The sequence below is a fragment of the Motacilla alba genome, chromosome 13 (assembly GCF_015832195.1).
Source record: "Motacilla alba alba isolate MOTALB_02 chromosome 13, Motacilla_alba_V1.0_pri, whole genome shotgun sequence".
NCBI lineage: Eukaryota > Metazoa > Chordata > Aves > Passeriformes > Motacillidae > Motacilla > Motacilla alba.
Window position 1 is genome coordinate 17,663,776 of NC_052028.1, and position 23,394 is coordinate 17,687,169.

Genomic DNA, 23,394 nt, shown 5'->3' on the forward strand with positions numbered 1-23,394 from the left:
AAGTATCATCTGTTATTTTTTCTTTTAGACAGATAACTTGGATTCTTCCAGATCTCCTCCTGAGCAGTTATCCTGATTAAGTCATTCCCCAGCTTTCCCAGTCCTGCCTCAGCCCTGCTGCTCCTGCAGCACTGGTGCAAATAGCAAGGGCAGGTCCAACCCTGCAGCCTTGAGGCTGCAACAAACACCTGATGATGCTTTCACTTCTAAAACACCAATCAAAGGTTTCCATGGGAACCTGCGGGAGCAGGAAGAAGATGGGAAATTACAGGTCAGCTCTACCAGCGAAAGAAAAAAAATTATCCCATTCCTTCGCCCTCGGAAAGTTTCAAGGTAACACAAAAATATTGATTCATCAGGGTGCATAAAGGCAGAAAATACACCCCAGAGCAGTCATTTGTTGCGCAAAGAAATCACTTTTAGTCCTTCAGTGGCAGGTTTGCTTTGAAACCACATGAGGAGCTTCACCTCCACTCTGCCTCCTGGACAGCCTGGGGAGCCAAACCCATTCCAGGCCATCAAAAGCAACACAAGGTTCCCAGGAGTGAATGGGTTCCTGGTGCTGCCACAGGGCTGGGGCTGGCTGGGCAGCTCCCGGCCCTCATCCCTCCCTCCCTCATCCCCCCTCCCACCCCACTCGGTCTCTCAGCCCTCGGTTCGCTCACATGCGGGTTTCCAGTTGCCAACCAGAAATGACTCAACACCACACACACACAAGGAAACTTTTCCACCACTATTAACTTTCAGAGGAAATGGAAAAAGGAGAGAAAAACACATCAGTCATAAACGTACTTTGCCAAATGGTTCATGAGCAAGTGCAGCATCTGCCTGTTTTTCTCTGGGAGCCGATGAACGAGGCTGTGGATCTCCGACACCCTGGACTCCTGATTCTCTAGTTCTGCATGGGGAATAGAAGATGATTTATCTCCACATTAGGGCGTTGTTATGGGAAGAGGCCTGACACTGTCCCTGACAGACATCCCAGGCAGCTGCTCCATCCCACACAGGCACTGCAGATACGGCAGTGAGCTGAGAGCAGACGCTGCGTGAGCAGCATGGTGAGCACGGCAGGGCCGGCTGCAACCAGAGCCATTCCAGGGATGGGAATATGGGCACATTCCCACGTTCCGTGTGCCCAGTGCAGGCCAGGCTGGAGCATCTGGTGCTCCACCGGCTGCTCGGGTCCATGGTGCTAAGTGGGAGCTGCTGGAGGAGGCCAGCACTGCCACAGCCATTGGCCATGGGGCCCTCCTGACATCCCGCTCCCATATCCACAGCTGCACGACTGCCAACAAAAAATTCCCTGCTCCCAGCAAAGCCCCTTCCCCTGGGCGGCGAAGGAGACGCGGCCCAGACGCGCGAAGCAGCAGGGAGCCCCTCAAAGCCCCTCAAACACTGTGGTGCAGCTCAACTGCAGCCAACAGTTCCAGCCACGGAGCCGCCAGCGCCGCGCTCCCGGCACCGCCGCGCTCCCTCCTCCTCTGGTCACCCCCACAGCAGCCTGCCCCAGCTCCAGCCCTGCTCTGCTGCCAGAACACAGCCCAGGAGCGGGCTGGGGAGGCAGCGGGGCAGGGGGGATGGCAGCCACTGGCAGTGAGGCTCCTCTGGGGGAGCGGGGCCATAAACACCAGCAGACTCACTCGCTGCTTTGATGAAGCTCCTTTGAAACTGGTACATCATGAGAGGCCCTGGGAGCATTCTGGAAGATAAAAAGGAAACAGGCACAAAACACATCTGAGGAACACAATCCACACTGAGAAAGCTTTGCCCCTACAATAAACTCAGCTCCATTTTGAAAAGGGCAGAATTAAGCAACACCAACTCTAATTAATTCCCCCCATCAGAAGGAGTAGGATATATGCAAGGACCTTTGATTTATTCACCACTAAATTAATCTTTAATGTTAGCATTCCTTCAGTAACACAGCTCCAGTGCATTACTGAGCCCATCATTCCCAAGTAAGTTTGAAAATAAATTGAAAAGATAAACAAGCCTAGTTGTAAAACTTTCCCAATCCCCATTCCCACTGTCCCCTCCCACTGCTGCATCCCTTCAGAGGGACACACTGGTGCTGCCCACATTCCTCTTTGCTTAGCCAACAGTTCAGACTCTGGAGCAAAGGTTGCCAATCATGCAAAATTCTGTGATTTTCTAGGCTGAGATCCACCAGGCTAATTACACTTATCACCCTAATTGGATTTAGGCTCTCTCTTGTGCTCCCTCGAACACAGCCCAGCACACAACAGTCGCTGAGAGCAAGGAGCTGCGGTCACAACAGGTAGGAGCACGTTGTGGATAATGAGATGCTGCTGGCTGCCAACACCCAATCCTGTTGGGAAGATCCCCAGGATGATACTGGCTCGCCTGACACGCAGAAATCAGAGCTACAGTAAAGCTCAGCACCAGGTCTGGTAAAGCTCTTCAGCCCCTGCCCTTACACAGCAGTGCCCTCCCCTTCTGCCACGTGCTCAGAAGGTGGAAGTCCACTGGGAAAAACTCAGGGAAAAGCTTAAATCAAGGCAGGGACGCAAGAATGCGCTTTTAAAATCATGTCTGTATAATATGTGCATCTGTCAGAGCTCAGTCTGTTCCCCAGATCCTCCTCAAACATACTGGAGAGCCAGGGAAAAGCCAGAATAAATTCCCTAAGAGCAATTTCTGCTCTGTTTCTATAAAAGTGCTGTTGTTAAGGGTCTGCAATAACAGGCAGTAAAATCCCAGGCCAGCACCAAACCCCTCCTGAAGCCAGGTGAGGCTTTTCTCCTTACCTCAGGTATGTTTTCAGAGCACTAGTAATGGTCTTGATCTCCCACTCTGCACAGATCTCCGTGTCTGTCTCTGTGGCTGTCTTGGGATCTATGGAGAGAGACAAAAAGCCAGTAACTGAAGGAAACTGAAGACAACTCCAGCTCGTGCCAGCTCAGCTGTGGGGAGACCATCACACCCCATTCTATTTGCTATTCCCAGCTCGTCTGCAGGGGTGTGGAGCTCATCACCCAGGACAGGCCAAACCCAGTGGCATGGGACAAGAGAAGGAAAAGGGAATCCTCCATCCTGAGCAAGGATGGGGGCAGCGTGGCCTGGGCCCAGCAGCCCGAGGTGCTCAGTGACAGCAGTGACAGCCAGGCACAGACACAGGACCAGGGACCCTCCTCCCCAATGGCCAGCATTGTCATCCTGCAGCCACCTCCCCACCCAGCCCTTGGCTGGCAACTACAGCCACGGTCACCTACATAGCCACCTGCAGAGCCACCTGCAGAGCCACCACCAGGCCAGTGGAAATGGCCCAGGCACAACACTGAGACCCAGATGGTGACAGCTCCGAGCTGGGGCCAGGAGCACCAAACCAAGGCCAGGAGCACCAAAAGCCAAGGCCAGGAGCACCAAAAGCCAAGGCCAGGAGCACCAAGATGAGGCCAGCAATACCAAACACGAGGCCAGGAGCACCAAACCAAGGCCAGGGACACCAAAAGCCAAGGCCAGGAACACCCAGCCAAGGCCATGGAAAGGCCGGCATGGAAGTGCCCCGTGTGCTGATCTCTCCTGCCTGGATGCTGCTCCACCAATGGTCTTTGCTAACTCCATCCAGGAAACTCAGGCAGGATCCTGCTCCCAGCAGAACCCCAGGGAAGCCCTGAGGGGGTCCCTGGTGTGGGTGCCACCAGTGCCAAGTGTCCCTGGGGAGCCTGGGTGCCAGGGCTCCCACTGTCCCCAAGGCCCAGGGTGACACAGCCACAGCTGCTAACACCATCTGCTCCCACGGGCTCAGCTCAGGGGATTTTTGCCTCTTCACAGACACAAATAATGCACTTTTTGAGTTTTAAAGCCCCATGTAAGCATTGGGCAATTTTTAACCTACTTAAAAGAATGCTGTGAATAGAGTTCAGCTTTCCCTCAGGGCAAAGGGTTTATTTTAATTTTAAAAAAAACATCAAGAGGCGCTTGGAAAGGTAAATACATAAGAAATGCATATTCACACAAAGATCATGTGTGTCTCAGCAATCACACAAATGACCTACATCCTCCTGACTCAATGCCCAGGAAACTTCCTACAGCACTGCCCTTACAAGGAGGGAATTTTAAGATAAGGAGTCAAGATAAGTTTGGCATAGTTAAAAAAAAAAAGGCAAAAAACAAACAAAACCCCCCAGAAGTTCCATCTTTTTTTTACAAGAATCTTTGTAACCAAAGCAGAACAAACAGCTCCAGAGTGTGTGTCTTTGCAAAGGCTCACCCAGCAGTTTCCAGGCAGGATCATGGAACAGGAGGTGAAATTCCAGAGTCGGTCCCATGAAAAGGCTCAGAGCAGTTAATCAGCTCCCCTCGACCTTCACATTCACGAGGCTGCAAGAAGCTGCCGTGGGCTGCAGCTGCAGCATCTGTCCCCAGGCAGCCCTGCCGTGCCAGCCTGCCTCCCACAAGGACACACTTCCACAGGAGCTGGGGCCACGTGGAACCAGGGGCTGGCAAAGCACCCACAGCCCCACTCAGCAGCAACCCGCAGCTGCTTTAACCCTGCTGCCAGTCCCTGATCTGATGGCTCCCACAAATTTCTCCAGGGTGAGGGGAACAGCCCGGGGAAGCACCTCATCACCCCAGTGTGATTATCAGGGACAGACTTCCAAAACAGCCTCAGGGATGACACATCCCAGCAGCGAGGGGCTGGAAGGAGCCCCACTCCCAGCCCTCATGGCCCACGTGGCAAAGGAGCAAGAGCAGATCAGATGCTGTAAACTCACCCTCTGCAGAGCTCAGACCTGCTGGGGCCCCACAGTGCCACAATAAACCCTCTCATGGGACCTCCCCCTGATGAGAGTTTGGTGATTTGTTGGCTTTTGTCCTCGTTTTGATGGCACACGGTACCAGTGAATGCTGGGGAGATGCTCTGCCCCCCACCAGCCCTGGGAGCACCCCCCACTGCATCACCCCAGTCCAAACCCCGACAAGATCAACCCTGAAACCCAACCCAGGGGCTGGGGCTGCCCCTGACCCCCTGCTGCCCACAGGGAGCCAGTGCCCTCCTGCAGGACACCCTGCCAAAGCCCTTCCCAGCAGGGCCACTGCCAGCAGCTCAGGAAACTCGATCTTTTTGCCATTTCAACTGTATGTGAAGCAGTAACGCTGCCCACATTCATTTCTAAATATAAGGGAAACCTGACAGTGGGAGCACAGCTTGGCTCCTCCATTCACCAGGAGCCCGAGGGCAGCGAGAACAGATGGGGTTTGACAAGGGACACGTTTCCATGTGACACTGACTCCACACACAGCCCAAACACCGGGGTGATGGAGATTTAATACCCCACAATTTGGAGAAATTACAGAGTCACGGGTTTGCAAAGCACCCCGAGGACGGACACCATGGGGGATTCCCAAAAGGGGTCCCACTGCAGCCCTGACTCGCCTCCAGCACCACCAGCCAAGGAGGACACAGCAGGACAAAGGAAAAGCACCAGCGATTTATCACCTCCTTATGAGACACGAGGGTGACAGCTGAGTGGCTTCAGTGGCTGAGGAGATAATGGATGCTGGATGCTGTCCAAAACTGAATCCCTCCCAGCTCTGCAGAGCTCTTCACCCAGAGCAGTTCTGCCATCTGTCACAGCCTGGGGACTGACACCAGCACTGACACCTCTGTGACAGGAGAACGGGGTCCGTGGCCCTGCCACCTGTGGGATGTGGTGATGAGCATCACCCAGGGCCTGGCTGTGGACCTGCCAGGACCTGCCCCGGGGCACCAAGCCAGCCTGTTTCTATCAGCAGTGCTCCTGGACTGGAGCTGTCCCCGTGGCCACCGTGTGTGCCACAGGACAGCGCTGGCTCCCCGCAGCCCTGGGACTGCAGGGCACCTTCAGAGGCCCAGCCTGTGCCAAACTCCTCTAATAGCAGCACCAGTCACCAGTCTCGTGACTGCAGTGAACTTTCCAAATGCCACAGCAGCAAAGAGGTCCCCAGCACCCAGATTTGGAGCCCTTCCACTCCAGTCACCTGGATTATCTATTCTCCACAGGTTACCACTGACAGCTGTGACAGCCACCATGGGCTTTGCTCACTGAACACCTTGATGGTGGGAAAGGAAGGAGGAATTGGAATAGGAGAAGGAAAAGATGTTGAAACACAACAGATGAAAACCTTCTACAAGAAGAAATATTCAGAGAAAGGAATACTGGAGTTTCGTGAGGACAAGGAAAAGGAAATCATGAAGAAAAGGAAAGACAGTAAGTGAAGGGAAAGAAGACAACCAGAAATGCCACACATTCTCCCCAAGGAGTAACAAACACATTCAATAGGGCACTAACAAATTAGTAAGCATTTGTTTCCCTATTCCTACAGCTATTTCAGCCGTGGTTTTGCCAAGTCTGAGCAGCATCACACAGGACTGGCCAAGGGCAGCTGCCCTGCCCCAGCCCAGCTCTGTTCTCTCTTCCACTGTTGTGTCTCAGGCATGTCTGGACAGATGGACAGACTGGTCCAGGGCTGCAGCTGTGGGATGGAAATGCTGCCTGGGAGGTCAGGGCTGAAATGGTTCTGTCCCCACAGCCAGAGCAAACCTCTGCTGGGCCAAGACCCAGCAGCTTGGAGCATCCAGAACTGCAGGATCCAATGCCTCAGTCACGAGGGAGACACATGCTGGAAAACTCTGGGCAAGACTGAGATAAACAGGCACAAGAAAGCCCGTGGGGAAAGCAAGAACAGCCACAGGCAGCATGCAACATCCAGGAGAAAACCATTTCAAAGGGTGCTGGGAACAAGGGGGCAGATAGGAGATGAAAAGCCAAAGCTTTCAGCTATTTCTTTGAAGATTTTGGTTTGCATTTGGGAAGGCTGCCAGAACTCAGAGCATGTGTGAGCAGGACACCAGTGACTGCAGCAGGACCTGGTGAAGCCAGTCCTAACGAGTCCTACCTTCAGACCTGCCCACGGTGCCCAGGACCTCCCGACCTCGACCAGCACGTGGTCCTAAGGGCACAGTCACCACCATTAGGGACCCTGACAGGAGCCTCTGCTCCTGCTTGGCAAGGCTTCAAAGCAGCACAGTCTGCTTGCCTGTACTGAAATTCCAGCTACTCACCCATCAAGATACTCAGCAACTTCTGAACCCTGGAGTTCACCCCGACGATGCGGTAGAGGCCCTGCTCGTTGATCCCTGGGAAAACAAGGAACTTGTCAGCACAAGGTCACAAGAGCTGCTAAGATTTCTTTCACTTTGGCTTCTCAAATAGCAAAGCCAATGAAATCTTCTCACCTATCAAATACAAAGCCATGGGAGATGGTAAAATTTGGGGTTGATATCAAGGTTTTCACGTATCCTCTCCTATTTCATTAGAAGTGTTACCCCCAGTTAGCTCAGGAACAAGGATCTAGGGACACTTTTCCTCCTTCCCACAGCCATGGCAGCCCCATGCAGGATCTGCACTTAACCAGGACAATCTGGTAAGATTTTACTGCGCCAAGTTCTTCAGGTTGAGGTCTGAGCCTTTTGCATCTGACCATCCCCTGGGGGCTGGGACAACCCCATCTGCATACAAGGAGATTCACAAGAGGTTCTGGGGACAGAATCCCACAGGAGAGGACATCCTTGGCAGCATTCCTGCAGGAGGGATGCTGCAGTGAACACCCCCTTCAGTCCTGTGCCCCCTCTGCACGCCCAGGGTGTTATTGGCTAACTCTGCCCCATGTCTGTGAGTCCCTGCTGGCCCAGCCGCGGGGCAAACGCTTCTCTCATCGGCCCCAGCACGCCAGGGGTTCATCTGATGTGGGTCCCAGGGCTCATGAATCATTCTGTGCATGAAAAGGGCAGGAAAGCAACTGCTCCACTGCCAGCAGCTGCCCCAGAGCAAGCCCAGCCCAAGGCTGCCCTACCTCTCGTTTCCACAGCGTGGATGCACTTCTTGATGATGCTGAAGCCGATGCTGTCCAGCTGGGCAGCTGCAGGGGAAGGGCAGAGAGCGGGGTGAACAGCTGGCAGGGTGAACAGCTGGCAGGGCAGGCCCTCACAGGGAGCACCAGGCTCCTGCTGAATCCCCACCACCCCAGCAATGCACCACTGCCCAGACCAGGAGGAGATAAACGAGGGCAGAAAAACACAAGTACAGCAGTGTGTGCCAGCTGTAACCAGGCAAACACTGCTCAGCATTCCAGCCTCCACATCCCTCTGAACCAGGCCCTGCCCTGGGCTGTGCCAGGCATCCACCACTGCAGATGGACAAAATTAATTTAGGATCAAGGTGAGATAACCCAAATTTGTCTGGCAAGTTGACAACGGATTGCTTGGAAAGAAATGAAATTGTACATTTGGACACAACAAATCCTTGAAAATGGCCCATGAGGTGTCTTGCCTCGGCCCAAGAGTGAGAGCTAAAACACAAGAGTTAATGGGATGTACAATGCAGGTTTTCACTTCTAAGTTCAATGAATTACTAATACAGGGACCCCAACACCTGCTGGAAGAATCCAACCCACAGAGAGCTTTCCACCACTGCCTGGAAAACACTGCCCACAGCCAGCTATTTGCTATGGAAAATCAGTTCCTCCCTAGAGAAAGGTTTGGAAAACCTTCCACAGGGCAGGAGCCCCTCAGGGAAGAGTGGGCGAAGTCCCCCCGGGCTCCAGACCCCAGGGAATGCTGTGATGTGAGAGACACAGCTCGCTCAGTGCAGAGCAGGGCAGGCAGGGAGCAGAGCCCAGGCTGGCAGTGCCCTCTGCAAGGCACGTGCAGCTCCCCTGCTTGGCATTCCCCTGCTCTGGTGCCCCATCCACGGCCGCTCCGTGGGCAGCTGCCAGCTCCCAGCCCCTTCCTAATCCCTCGCTTTGAGTCCTCTGCTAGGGGTGGGCTTTGTCTGAGGAGTGGCACAAGGACCCACAGCAGTGCAAAGGAAAACAGCTCCATTATGTTTTTCTGGGCAAGCAGGCCGAAGTGCCGAGCCAACACAAGCACACGAGCTGCAGGACGCCTGTGCCACAGGACGTGAGGACAATCCAGAAGCTGCAGGGCCCTTTGCTGGGCACCCTCGGGGCTCCCAGCATGGATGCAGCATAACCCCAACGTGCCATCCATCAGCAGGGCACAGCTGCCATTCCCAGGCCACTGATAAACCCAAGGGTACCTGAGAAGCTCAAAGCCACGGTGTGGAAACTGTCGCTCCAGCAAGCCCAGTTCAGCAGGTCTGATCAGCCTTGGCTTGGTGTGACCCTCGCCTGTGGGCATCCCTGTGTGGTGCTGACAGTGTGGATCACTGCTTCGGGCTCTCTGCCACCCCTGGAGGTGCCAACCCATGCCCCAGACCAGCAGTTTTCCCTTAGCCCCGTGCATGTTTGGGCCTCCAAGGCCAGGCTGACAGGGCTTGGAGCAAGCTGGGATAGTGGAAGAGGTCCCTGCCCACAGCAGGGGGTGGAACTGGATCAGCTTTAAGGTCCCTTCAGCCCAACCTGTTCCATGATTCCATGACCTTGCAGGGCCCACCACCCCAGCCAGGCAGGGCTAGGATCCCACCTCCCTGCAGAGCAGGAGGAGACCCAGCAGTGCCTCTGGATGAGGTGACCTGGCATAATCCCCCTGAGCAGAGGAACAAGCTCTTCCACTCACTGTCAAGCTCTGGATCAGGAAAGGTCGGGGACTTATTTGCAGTAGTTATATCCAGAAATAATATCTGATTAAATTTCCAAAGTGCCTTTATTCATCCTTAAACTTAACTTCTAATGAGCATTGTAAAAGCTTGATTTCCCCTCTCTCAGAGCATCTGCTCTTTATCTCAGCCATTTACCAACTGATTCGGTTCAGCAATGGTCCAGACAGAGGCAGACCTGGATCTGCTGCTGTCCAGATCACAGGCCCATGGAATCAACTGGGTTTGAAAAGCCCCCCAAGGTCATCAAGTCCAACCATTTCCCCAGCACTGCTGAGGCCACCACTAACCTCTATCCCCAAGAGCCACATCCACATGGCTGTGAAACCCCTCCAGGAATGGGGACTCCCTGCCCTGGGCAGATGTGCCAAGGCTGGACAGCCCTTCCAGAGAAGAAATCCTCCCTACCTTCCAAGCTGAACCGTCCCTGCCTGCTTGCCTGGCTGAGGCCAAGTGGAAGAGCCTCCCTGGAGGCTCTCCCTGCTCAGGCAGGGTGTGAGGCTCAGCTCCAGGCCAGCACACGTGTCTCAGGCTCTTCCTCCAGCAGCAGCACCCAGTGCCCAAGGAGCTGCACTGCCCAGGCTGGGATCCAGCCAGGAACACTTCCCATCAGCACAGGTGACACATCACCTGGACAGCAGCTGCTGCCCACGCACCCCCACGCTCATCTGCCCTTCAGCAGCATCACGTTCCAAGTGCTACCGAATTGCTCTCACCCCATTCTGCTTCTGCCTGGCAGATTATTTCTATTTAATCCATTAATTCCCTCCCTTTACACTGATGTGACATATCAGTGCAAAGGGAAGGGGGCAGGGGCTGAATCAGCTCTGCCAGCCTGCCTGGCTCCAGCTGTGTGTCAGGGCACTGCAAGGTCAAAGCAGCTCCTCTGCCTCCCCACCACACCTTCCTGTGCCATCAACCATCTCTGGCTCGAACTCTTTCAAAGACATTTTGGAAATAAGAGCCACACAGGAGGGGGGAAATCATGGAGCAGAGACCAGAGGAATGAGCTTTCAGGTCTTACCAGAAAGGAGTTTTCAGGGCTCTAACTACCAGTCAGCTACCAAGATTGGGAAAGGTAGATTGAGGGTCAGATTAGAGAAATGGAAGAAGTTTTTTACAATGAGGGTGATGAGGCCCTGGCACAGGGTGCCCAGAGCAGCTGGGGCTGCCCCTGGATCCCTGGCAGTGCCCAAGGCCAGGCTGGATGGGGCTTGGAGCAAACTGGGACAGTGGACGGTGTCCCTGCCATGGCAGGGAGGGGAAGAGAGGAGCTTTAAAGCCCTTCCAATCCCAAATATTCTGTGATTCCATGACTGGGATTGCTGGGAAGGGCCAGAGCACCCAGACAAGGGCACAGTAGACAGGGCAGCCAAAGGGACTCAAGAGAGGATGTGGAAGATGGAGAGTGAAGTGGTGGGAAGGAAGAGAAAAGAGGAATTTTGTGCTGTTCCATGCAACAAGCACAAATGGCCTGGAGGATTTGTTTCCATGGAGCAGGGCAAGTCCTTCTGGTTAGCAAACTAGAGCATCTGAATTCCCCTGGCTCTCATGGTTCAGTGACACCACTCAGCCCCTCTGCTCGGCCTCCTCCCCCTCCACAGCACTCCAGGATAAATCACCCACAGGCCCACGGCCATCTGGCCACACAGCAGGACGGAAAACCCAGAAGCTCTGCAAAATTACAACGTCCTGAAAGTGCCACCACAGCACTGGGAGGCACCTCCAGCCTCCCAGAAGGGCAGGCAGGAAGCAGAGGTGAGGAGGGGGCCAGGGGCAGGAGCTGCATCCGCTCCATCACCACGCTCGCTGCAGGTCCTTACAGGAGGATCCTGGATCAAGGGCTGCTGGCACACAGCCGGCTGCTGGATCAATTTGAGAGAGGCTGGGGCGGCAGGCAGAGCTCTGACACAGGGATTTAGTGAGGCTGGAGCAGCCAGCCCTCTGCCCACAGCACAGGGTTCAGAAGCACCTTCAGCCAGGGGTCCCAGCCTGCCCCCAGAACCAGGAGGGGCAGACAAGGACAGACAGGGAGGACCATGCTCATTTTTAAGAGAGACCATCCAAATGGTCTCCTGAGCCAAGCCAGCAGGTGCAGAGCTGGCAGAGCTGTGTGCAGGGACACGGAGCAGGGACAGCTCATGGCCGGGCAGCATGGAGCTGAGCCACCCCTGGGCTCTGCACCCCACAAACTCCTTTTGCCCTCTGGGAAAAAGAGAGCAGAGGAGCTGTTCTAGCAGGGCTCCCACCCCAGGGGCACCGGCCACGCTGCCCTTCCCAGCTCAGCATGGCACTGAGCTCTGCCGGCATCACCTGGGAGGCACAGAGCCAGGTGAGCCGTGCAGGAAAAGATGGATGTGCCGCTGATGCCCGAGAGGATCAAAGGAAGGAGAAACCACAGAGGGGGAAGAGACTGCTTTGTGCAAGGGCTGAAATGGGTGTGAGGAACATTAGCTGCAAATGATACCAATTACTGAGAGAAAAATGCTCGGGCTCCAGATGAAAATGTCGTGTCTGAGGCAGCACCAAAATGAACCAAGCACTGAACACCAACCCGGGCCTGGCCCTGCCCGACTGCTGGCTCTGAGGGAAGGAGGGAAGGGACTGGGGCTGGATATTGCAATTATGGCAAATCCAACCTACTGGGAAATGGCTCAATTAAGGGTTTTAAAACACAGGACATAAGAGGCAGGACCAGGTGCAACTGCACCTCTAGGAAGAAAAACAAGTGCTTTCTTGACCCAGGGACTTGACTGCCTGAACTACAATAAAAAGATTTTTATTTTTAAGGGCTCTTGTTGACAATCTTGACAAGGCAGGACCTCCTTACTCCTATATTCCTGCTCCAATTCCCCTTTGGAAAGACACATTCACCCTGCACATTCTGGCTCAGAGAGAAGAGCTGCTTGGTCCCAGGTGTCACCTGATCCCTCTGCTGAACTTCAGGAGCAGGTCCCGAGGCCACCAGAACCCTGCAGTGCCACTGGGGTGGGGACACACCCTGAGGGATGCAGGGACTGCCTGGCACTGCTCTCCACGCCCCATGTCCCCCCAGCAGGTTTCTGCCCCTGGTCCCTGCTGGGTGCCACACTCAGCTCTCCCTGGGGCCACCCGGGGTCCCCACACTCAGCCCTGTCACCCCCCAGCCCTGGGGAGCCCAGCACAGCCCAGTGTCACCAGCATCTCCTGCTGACCCCTCCCACAGCTCAGCCACCTCTCAGGGGTCAGGCTCGAGAATACTCACTGCCTTCGCTCTGGCTGTCCTTGTTGGAGTTGTACACCTGGAAAACACAAGCAGAAAGCCTTATGAAGACCCTGGCTCCAGCTGGGACTGCTGGCACAGCTGGTGTCACCACAGTGTGTCTGCTGCCAGGACCTCCCCCAGCAGCCAGGTCCCCAAACACCACCATGACCTCCTGCACACAAATGCTGGGCTGGCCCAGCCCTGGAGTTATGTTAAAATACTGACTGGGACAGCTCTTAAAATGAAAGAATGCAAATGGGATGGACCAGGTAAAAACAGGAATTAGAGGTTTCTAAACAAAGTGGAGGTGGGGTTGGACTAGATGACCTTTAAAGGTCCCTTCCAACCCAAACTGTTCCATGGTTCTATGACTCCTCTCCTGAAGGACACTTAGAGAGGATATAAACTTAGAGCAAAGCAATTCCCTTACGGGCATTACAGGAACCTCTGGTAGGTGCAACTGGGGCAGGGAGCAGGTACCACCCTCCTCAGGTACAGCCTGAGCAAACGAGCCAGGCAAAGAGCAGGAGAGGAAAAGAAATGCCATCAATTTAGAGAGCACAAGAAGCGCAGCAGGATGAGGCACTGAATGCATGCAGCACTGCCTGCAGCAGAGCCACCACCAGGACTCCATCCCAAGCCTCTCCAGCCTTCCAATACCCACACTCCTCCTCCCACCCCGACCACCACAGCTTGGCTGCTGCAGAGTAAAGTGACATTTCAGTGCATACAATGAAAAGGGAAAACACTGGCAGAAGGTTTTAATCACGATGTGAGGGCACTTTAAAAGCCCAGGATAATACCAACAGCAGCTGTAAGAAGATCAGCCCTCAGACAGGTTGTATTTCTCCAGCTGAACAGAGTAAAATGGTTTAGAATAATCCCTCAGTGCTCAGAGTGCCACCAGGAACACACACACACACATCCCAGCCCTCCAGCAGCATCCTGCCGAGGGGGCACTGCCCACTGGACAGGACACAGGGCTGGTGAAGCCGTGGGGAGCAGGGCTGGGAGCCCCTGCAAGGGGAGCTGCCTGCATCACATGCTGCCTCCCGAAATAGCCAGCAGGCAAGGCAAGCTTCCAAAGGCCATGTTGACAGCAACACCCAGCAGCAACGGGGGGAGGCTGCGGGCAGGGCCCTGCCCCAGCCATCCCAGCCCCTGGCAGCAGCAGGGGCCCGGGGGGCTCTGTGCCCCCACAGGGGGGATCTCCCCCGGGAGCTCCAGCTGCAGGACGAGGCTGGGAAGCTGCCTGTGATGCTCCCAGAGGATCAGAGCCAGGCTCGGGCGCTGCTGGCACGGCAGAGCTCACCACGCTGCTCACCAGGGTGCCCCAACAGCCACCGCCACCAAAAACACCCAGCAAGGCTGTGTGCCACAGGGCACGCCACCAGCAGGGCACATAAACACATCCCTTCCCTGGAGGTCACCCAAACACAGGCCACTCCTGAGCTGGGCACCAGCAGGAGCACGGCAGCTCCACCACCCAGGATCAGCTCCACCACCCAGGACGTGCTCAGGGAAGCACAAATCGAATGGAGCAGCTCAAAACTGGGCTTTGGGCAGGGACTGACTCCTCCAAGGAGCACCTTCCCTCCCTCTCCTCCTGCCAGGACACCTGGCTAGGTGACACGAGAGCGAGCAGAGATGATTGTTTGCAGAGAAAATCCATCAGCCACATCTGGCAAGCGGGGGATGATTCAGCAGCAAAACCAGCTGCAGTCAGCAAGTGAGTTCTCCTCTAGGAACAGTGTTTATATCAAGAAAATTAAATAAGTGGAAAGAGGGAAGGAAAACAGCTGCAGGCTCCCCTGAGAGCAGTGCCCCACCACAGTCAGCCTTCCCCAAGGAAGTTCTCCAGCTTCAGTGTGTCTGTTGAGGCTCCCAGCAGGGACTGGGAGCTCAGCCCTGTCAAGGGCTTGGAGACACACGGCCCTTCCTTGGGATCACACACAGGTTTCGTGCCCTGGCCCACCCCCACGCACAGGCAACACTGAACACAGCCAGGGATCAGGCTTGGAGCACCCTGGGATAGAGGGAGGTGTCCCTGCCCATGGCAGGGGTGGAATGAGAGGAGCTTTAGGGTCCTTCCAACCTAAGCCATTCCAACTCCTAGCACAGCAGCTCCAGGGACATCCTCTGCCTGCACATTTGCTCTTCCAGCCTGGATCCATGAAACAACAGAGGTTGTTACCACCAGAGACTGCTCTTAAAAGAAGGGAAAAGGGCAGACAAGGAAACACAATATGCTTTTGCCATTAACTGCAAAGTGTGCACACAGCAAGAGGGAAGTTTCACACAAAGGTCAACAGCAGCCATAAAACACAGAGACACTGCCACCCTACACCCATCTTATTGGGGACAAACCTTTTATCCATTGTCTCTGCTAATCCACTAACACAACTCTACACCAGCAGGGTTTTCGCCAAGCCCCAAGTCTGCAATACCCCTTCCTTTTCCAAGAAATACTTCTATTCTGCCTCAAATCCTTTAGAGGGAGATTTTTCTGGATAAGAGAAAGTTTCCAAGTTTGAGGAAAGGGCTGTTGTATAAGAGGTCCAGGAGTGAGGCTCCTCCAGTGGCCCTGCTCTTCTGGACCCCTTGGGCTCGTGCCTTGGCCGAGGTCACTCCTGCCCAGCCTGGCCCTAGGGATGGTGATCTTCCTTCCAGAACAGCTCTGATAACAGGCAGGGCTTCAAGCACAAGATGCAGTTGAAGATTAAGCCTCACACACACGAGTCAGTTCATGGACCAACGTCCCCCCAGGGAAGGGTGCAGAATCCTACAGAGGTTCTTGCTGCTCCCACGGCACACACACAGCACCGAGCCCAGGGCTGCAGCCTCTGTCCTGGGAGAGATGGGCTGGGAGCACCTGGGGAAAGCTCTTCTGAACCTCTTCCACACCAGTGCCAAGTGCTGGGTTGCTCTCCCCCCCTCTCCCTCTCTCTCAGATGTATTTGCACCACTGCCATGCCCGGGCTGGCTGGGGCTGCCTCACACACAGCCCTGGCCAGGGGAGCACGAAGGGACAGCACGGTGCCACCCCCAGCGTGGCAGCATCCAACACACAGCTCGTGGGAGCTGTGCCCAGGACAGGGCAGCAGGAGCTCTGCAGACACACACGGCCCAGCACAGACAGTAAAACACCATTAAATGAGTGTATTCTCATGCCCACACGCTGTTTTTCCTGTTGGTAACACGCTCTGGAGAAAGCAGCCCTAAACCCAGAGAACTTCTCGTGAAATAAAAAGCTTCTTTCACTTTCCAGTATTAGTCACGGGCAAAGGGTGGGAAATCAGAGGGAAGAAGCATGGCTGGGAGGTGAAGGGCCTGTGGCTGGGGTTATAAAACTCCCAGAATTGGGACTGCTGACTAACGTGGAGACAAATCCCTGCCCTGCAGCACTGCCATGCTTTAACATCTCGCTCTCATTAATTATTCCCATTTGATTGTATTTCCAGAGCCAAATTATCCTCCCAGGCAGTTTCAGAAGTGATGTGTATAGAAAAAATATATATTGAGATAGTACAAAACTTACAGACCTTGACGTATTTAGTTTTCTAAACTCCTACTGTAGATGCTCAAATATCCTGAACAAAACCAGACTGTATAATTTTTTTTAGCAGAAGCTACTGCTGCTTCATTCCTGCAGGATAATTGCTGTCTGGGAGCTTAAAGAAGGCCTTTACAAGCCATTATTGAAAAATTCCAAGATGCATCTGTAAGTAATCCAGAAAGATAAATTTTATGAGAGCAGTTACAACTCACGACTGCTTTGACACTTGCACTACACTCAATTATGAACTTGATATTTAAGATAATTCATCAAAGAACCAGTTATTTCCTTTGATGAGACATTTCACCAAATACATGCTATGTTTTGCAGAGGAAATGGTTTTATAGGGATGATTAAGAGCTCTGAGATGTTCGAGGGTGTGGTAGAGGAACACACGGCCCAGGAGGCAGCTCCTGCTCCCCTAGAGCCCAGGGATGAGCTGGGGGTCACTCCCTCCCACCCAGTGCGGGCTCCTGGATCCGTGTCCCAAATTTCTCACAGACCAAAGCCTGGGCAGAAGCAGCAATGCAGGTGCTGCACCTGCTCCTGCCCCCTCTGAATTCAGTGCTGCCACTACCTGCACCCAACACTGGAGCTGTGGATCATGCAGACATCAGCTGTGGATTTTCCTCAGCAGAAATCCTTTGAAAGACACCATCTGGAGCCTCAAATACTCCTACAGCCACTGACAGCCACCATCTGGAGCCTAAACCACCTCCACAACCACTGATGGCCATCACTGAGAGCCTAAAATAGTCCTACAGCCCCAATAGCCAACATCCAGAGCCTGAAACACCCCTCAGACACCATCCAGAGCCTGAAACACCCCTCAGACACCATCCAGAGTCTGAAACACCCCTCAGACACCATCCAGAGCCTGAAACTTCCCTCAGACACCACCCAGAGTCTGAAACACCCCTCAGACACCATCCAGAGCCTGAAACACCCCTCAGACACCATCCAGAGCCTGAAACAGTCCTACAGCCACCACCCAGAGCCTGAAACACCCCTCAGACACCACCCAGAGCCTGAAACACCCCTCAGCCACCATCCAGAGCCTGAAACACCCCTCAGACACCATCCAGAGCCTGAAACAGTCCTACAACCACCACCCAGAGCCTGAAACATTCCTACAGCCACCACCCAGAGCCTGAAACAGTCCTACAGCCACTCTTCATCACCTGATGCACTTCCTGCTCATGCACAGATAAATCAAGAAGAATTCAACCCATCAGTTTTCCAACTGATCCTAAACAAACTGCACACATGATGTGCAAAGAGCAAATGGATATGTGAGTGGTTTGGGATGACACCGGCCTGTGGGAAAAGGAAAAGGAAGTAGCTGGGGGTTGGAAGGGGAACACAAAAAGATGATGTTGAGTAATTTCATTTTTATTTCCTCATTTCAGGGGTCACGCTGTTGCCCATGGTGCTCATTAACCTCCACAAGACATGGGCTATGATTTCCCATGGCACTTGCTTCATTTCATTTTCATTCACTTTCCTCTAAAGTTTAAAATCTAAAAATGGCCCAACCGAAGCAGCATCCCTTGGAGGCTGCACAGTGTTCAGCACAGTTCCCAAAATCTTTCCACCACTGGCATGAAATGGCTAAAATCTAGAGGAAAGGATTGTCCAGCTGCCCAGAGGAAAGAGGGATTTGGGGAAAGCACTGCAGACCAGGAGGCCAGCAGCCCTGCTTTGCAGAGAGGGGGATCTCCATGGAAGGAGGATTTGAACTCCATGCCCTGGCGTGGAAGATTCCACCTCACACTCCCTTCACTGGTGCTGGGACCTTCCCTTCCAGCCAGACTTTCCATTTGGACTCTCAGAACGGGCCAGTCCTGCCAGAGTTCCCTGCTCTCCCTGGGGGAGCGGGGTGTTTGCAAGGTCCAGAGCAATGGGAGGAAATGCTGCAGTGTTATGCAATTTCCTTGTGATTCATATTCAGAAATCCTCCAAACAGCCAGGAATGAGTCTTTCAACTTTCAGCTCTAGAGATGCACAAGCCCAGGGGTATAAATAGATATGACATTCCCTCAGAACTGGTAGCCCAAGTGGCTTCCCAGCCACGCTGGGACAGACTGGGGAGCCATGGGCAGGAGGAGCACAGACATTCCACACGAGTGTTTTGCAACCCTTTTATAAGGGCAAATGGGCTGGAGAGCAGTGCTCCAGCTGGACTCTGGCCACCCTGACTGACTCAGCTGCTGCTGGGTGTCTGCAGCACCCCGAGCACCCCGGAGCTCACAGAGAGCCCTGCCTGAGCAGGGAAGGCTGGGGATCCCACACATCCCTCTGCACGCCTCGGCTGCCCTGCAACAGAAGGAACAAGTCTTTCCTCTTGCTGCCCTCCTCACCAGGACACCAGGGATGTGCCTGATCGTGTCCCCACAGTCCCCAGCGAGTCCTGCAGGGCCCTCCATGGGCACAGGGATGGCCAGAGCAGGACTGGAGCTCTGGCACCCAGAGATGGCACAGGCCTGGGGCAGGGGGAGCAGCCCGTACCCTGTCCCTGAGCAGCAGGGAAGGGGTCACAGGAAGAAGGGAGAGAAGGAAGAAGAGAAGAGGGACCCTCCAGACCTGCCCCTGAGCTCAGCACTGCAGAGCTGCTTCACTGGGACACAGCCCTGGAGCAGCATCCCAGCAAAGCCCATGTTCAAAAAGCCTATTTCCTTGTTAAAAGCAGGACACCTGGCAACCTTGATGAAATCAGCCCTTGTTTCTGGCTCTGCCTTATCAACCCTGTTCTATTTCTGTCTGAGAGCCAGGTTTTCATACTACAAGCAGGATTTTCAGAGCTAGACTACACTGTGTTGTGGTTAGAAATAACCTTCCCTGCTCGGGGAGCCAGAAGGATATAGATAGGAGCATGATCTCTCCCAGCCCACATCCCTGCAAACCTCTCTGCAGCAGGAGGGGAGGGAAAATTATGCCTTACTTCCCCAAGTGGAGAACTTGGCAGGGCAGCAGAAACCCACTGTGAATGCTGGTTTATGTCATGCAGACGAAGCTGTTCATTTGGAAGAGGGTGGCCAGGGACCCTGGCAGCTCCTTCCTTCCTTCCTTCCTTTCCTCCCAACCTACTGTTCATCGCAGTCGGAGTCATCTCCCACCTCGTGTCCCCCTTTCTCTCTCCTGCTCCTTCCTTCCAACATAAATTCCAGCTTCAAACTTCTACCCTGGGCCTGATCAAAAGACAGAAAAGAAAAATCTGTCAAAAACGAAGCATCTGGGGGGCTTGAATCCCCTACATGGGTCTTGCTCTTCTATCTCTGGAGCTGAGCTAAAGGATGGTTCTAATTAAAAACAGGCCCACATTTTATTACAAGTGCAGGCATTCCCAAGGGCCTCTGGAGCCGAGGCCAGCCGGGCTCCCCGCCAGCCAGCTGGGCTGCTTAGCTCAGCGCAGTTATATAACCGTGTTTGTCACCCAAGGAAACAATCACCTGGGTCAGAAGTAGGGAAAAAATTACCTGGGTCAAACTGCCAGCTTCCCATGGCTCGCTCGGAGCAGGGAATGCAGCAGCAGCCACGCTGGGGGCTGTGTGGGAGCGAGGGGAGCGGAGCGTGTCAGACCCGCGGCAGCCTCGGAATAACACAGCTAAAGGTCAACTGCTCCAACAAAATACATTTTTGGAATAACTAAAGCGCCTAAAGTTTCCCAGAGCGGCATTTTTAAGCGGGTCCAGCGAAGCAGACATGTTGGGATCACTCAGATAACTGATTAAAAGTGAAAACTTCTACTGCTCTAAGCTTCCCCCAAGTTTTCTGGGATGCTTGAGCAACAACTTGCACATCCTCCTCCGGCAGCTCTGCCTGGAGCCTGGCCAGCCCCAGCCAGCACACACGCCCTTCCTCCTCCCAACGTCTGCTGACGAACACGGGCTCTCAACACATCAAAACCAGCCTAATTTTAAATGACAGTGTCATCTTTATTTTTAAAATAACTGTAACACAGCCGTGCCTGGCGCTCCTCCTCTGTGAAAGAGGTTTGACACTGCCCGGCTGCTCCGAACAAGGGTGGTGGCTTTGTGCCAGGACTGGCTCAGTCACCGCTGCCTGGAGCTTCAAGGACTGGGACATCCCTGAGGTGAGACCCCTTTCAATCCCCATTTGCACCTGGGGACACGTGTGGGGCAGCAGAGACCCTGAGGCTCTGGGGAAAGCAGCACAAAGGGGACACAGTCCCATCCCTCCTCTCCCAGAGAGACTTCTCTAAGCCCAGGGTGGCTGCAGAGGTTTCTTGGACCAATCCTGGGATGTGGCACAAGATTCTTTGCTGGACCTGGGAGCCAGCCCAGTGAGGCTTTAAAAGCTCCTGGTGTCCCTCTCCAAAACTGCAGCAGCACCTTTATCCCTCTCCAGACAGAACCTGAAATTCCACCACACTCATAACCTCCCTGGGAAACCCCCTGCCCTGCCTGTACCCACCCCAGGGGCTGCCAGCACTCCCCATCACCATTGCCACCATCCAACAAACACTGGTTGAGAGGCAGCACGGCACACATCCACCCTGCCATGGCCTGAGCCTGCAGCCTGCCTGCTCCTGACCCCAGCCCTGCTCCTGACCCCAGTCCTGATCCCACCCTGCTCCTGATCCCAGCCCTGCTCCTGATCCCAGCCCTGCTCCTGATCCCAAGCCCTGCTCCTGACCCCAGTCCTGATCCCAGCCCTGCTCCTGACCCCAGCCCTGCTCCTGACCCCAGCCCTGCTCCTGATCCTGCAGAGCCCAGCTCCACACACAGATCTGCCAGGAATGACAAACCGAGGGTGAACACAGAAATAAAATTATCAAAACAGCAGAGTCCAAAGACCTTCTTCTGGGGCTGCAGCTGGGAGAAGAAAAACCCCTGGGTGAGGGAAGGTGGTGGGGCTGCAGCAGGACAGTAAATCACTGCTTAAAACCAAATGTAAGACCCAATAAAGGAGGAAATAATGGAAGAGGCTGGCTTTGCGAGTCGTTGTAGCATGAACCATTTACTTTAATTTTTAATTTAAAGTAGGAAACAATACTCTAATAGTCTATTTAAATTGGCAGGGAAATTTGTTCTCCCAACATGGAGCTATTCCCTGAATTTCTACATGTTTGTTGAATTGCCTGATCAAATGACTCGAAGCAGGGGTGATAAAGAGAGGAAAGGCAAGTGAGTATGCTCTCTTTGGTCTGTCACTCCAGCTGAGGCTCTGTGCCTCCCTGCTGAGGCTGCCAGCATGGCTGAAGGGTGGACAGCACGTTCCCACCAAACCATGACACCAAATCACTGGATGCAAGCACCCTGCTCCCTGCCCTGAGGCTGGTTCACCTCTCTGGGCCCAGGCTCACAAACAAGTTGCTGCAAGCCACTGCTCCATCCTGTTCCACATCTGTGCTGCAATCCAGGTTCCATTATCCCCGTTGCCCAGGCACCCTGCAGACCCAAGCCACCCCTCAGCACCACGCTCACCCCCAGCCTGAGCCCAGAACCCAAGAGCACACCTGCAGCAGAGCCAGTGGCTGTCCCACGTAGGAGACGTGTGTTGTGCCATGTCCTGTGGACCAGGACCCACAGCCACATCCCCAGCCCTGACCCCTGTGAGCTCCTCTCAGGGGTATCAGCAGTGACAACACAGAAGGAGATAAGGGGCTGTCACTGGGTCCCCACCAGAGGCACCATCTCCCGAAGGGAGAGCAAAACCCAACTGGTGTCCTGGGACCAGCCAGCCCCGTGTCCAGGCAAAGCCAAACTTTGCAAGCCAATTTCTGCAGCACAGGCCCCAGGGAAGAGCAAGGAATGCATTACAGACACAGGGAGGTATTCACACCAGAGACAGGAGCACTGCTCTGCTCCGGGACACCCCGACAACACAGCTGCAACAAGAGGTCACAGACTTGCCAGAACTGGGTGGGACAGCACTTTTAGGTGTGTAAAAGCAATCCAGAGGGCTCTTTTTTTCTTTTTAAAATTATCTATAACACTTCTCTAAGTATTCTTCTCTGAAACAGCTTCTCAGGCAGAGGACAAACCCCGGCAGCCACAGGGACTCCAGCTGGGCGAGCCCTCAGCCACTGAAGCAGCAGTTGCTGGAACCAGGAATAAAAGCCTGAAGTCAAAGCTTAAGACCTCACTGGCTTAAGTGCTTTAGAAGCAAAATAAAAGCTTACAAACGCCATGTAAAGTTACTGCTATTACAGGCTTAAAGGGTTACCAAACAGGAGAGGGAGAGGGAGGGAGCAGCAGCAAGAGCACGTGATCCGAGAACTAACGTGGACTGTGCTTCTCTGGGGATCCTCTGCTACCACCCTGTCCCCAAAAAGGACAAATAACTTTTTGGGGCAATAATCTTGAGCTGTGGGATGCAAAAAAAGCCAAGCAGGGGCTCCCTTGGGCCAGTTTGGGTCCCAGTGGGACTCACCACCACTCATCCCTGCGCTGGGGGGTGGCACCGATGCCCCCAGAGCAGGGAGAGACTGAGCTCCAGTTCAGGGAAAGTTCACTGGGTTGTCTGGGCTGGGCAATGGAGCAGAGGCAAAGAGAAGCAGCAAACAATAGAAACTTAGACATTAGGAGTGGGCAGAGTAGGGAAAAAATGTTCTGTTCACTAAAGGGAGAGACAGGGAGATGGAGAAGCAGCAACAGGAATGACTCAGGTCATAGAGAAGAACAAAAGAAATCTGCTACAAGCAAACAAACCCAGGCAGGATGAAGGCCACGAAAACCTGCAAGACAGAGTACACAAAAAAACACATTTTCCAGAAAGCTGACAAAAACACGTCTGTGGGATTGAGAGCATAATCAAAACTCAGCATGAAAAAGGCTGTGAGGGAAGACGCAGCAGAGGCAGGCACGGAGCAGAGCCTGGGGAGAGCAGAGCAGAGAACACGGCGATCGCTCCGGCACTCGCCCACTCCCGAGCAGAGAGCTCAGGCCACAGCCACCAGCTGTGCTCAAAGATGCTCTGGGTGAGGCTTCTTCCACCATCTCTGGTAA

General features: G+C 54.1%; 1 protein-coding gene across 6 annotated transcripts in view; it reads right to left on the reverse strand.

Moving 5' to 3' along the window:
- ARHGAP26 (Rho GTPase activating protein 26) overlaps positions 1–23,394 on the reverse strand; it is a 99,873-nt gene that overhangs the window by 38,558 nt on the left and 37,921 nt on the right. For 4 of the 6 annotated variants that reach the window (XM_038150491.1, XM_038150489.1, XM_038150494.1 and 1 more), the window contains exons 12-18: positions 12,868–12,904; positions 7,861–7,926; positions 7,070–7,144; positions 6,904–6,957; positions 2,769–2,856; positions 1,641–1,699; positions 793–898 (exon numbers count right to left, since the gene is read on the reverse strand). In XM_038150491.1, the coding sequence (XP_038006419.1) occupies positions 793–898; positions 1,641–1,699; positions 2,769–2,856; positions 6,904–6,957; positions 7,070–7,144; positions 7,861–7,926; positions 12,868–12,904 (485 nt within the window). The remainder of the gene's footprint in view (positions 1–792; positions 899–1,640; positions 1,700–2,768; positions 2,857–6,903; positions 6,958–7,069; positions 7,145–7,860; positions 7,927–12,867; positions 12,905–23,394) is intronic. The other 2 variants (XM_038150490.1, XM_038150492.1) reach the window with 1 other exon arrangement.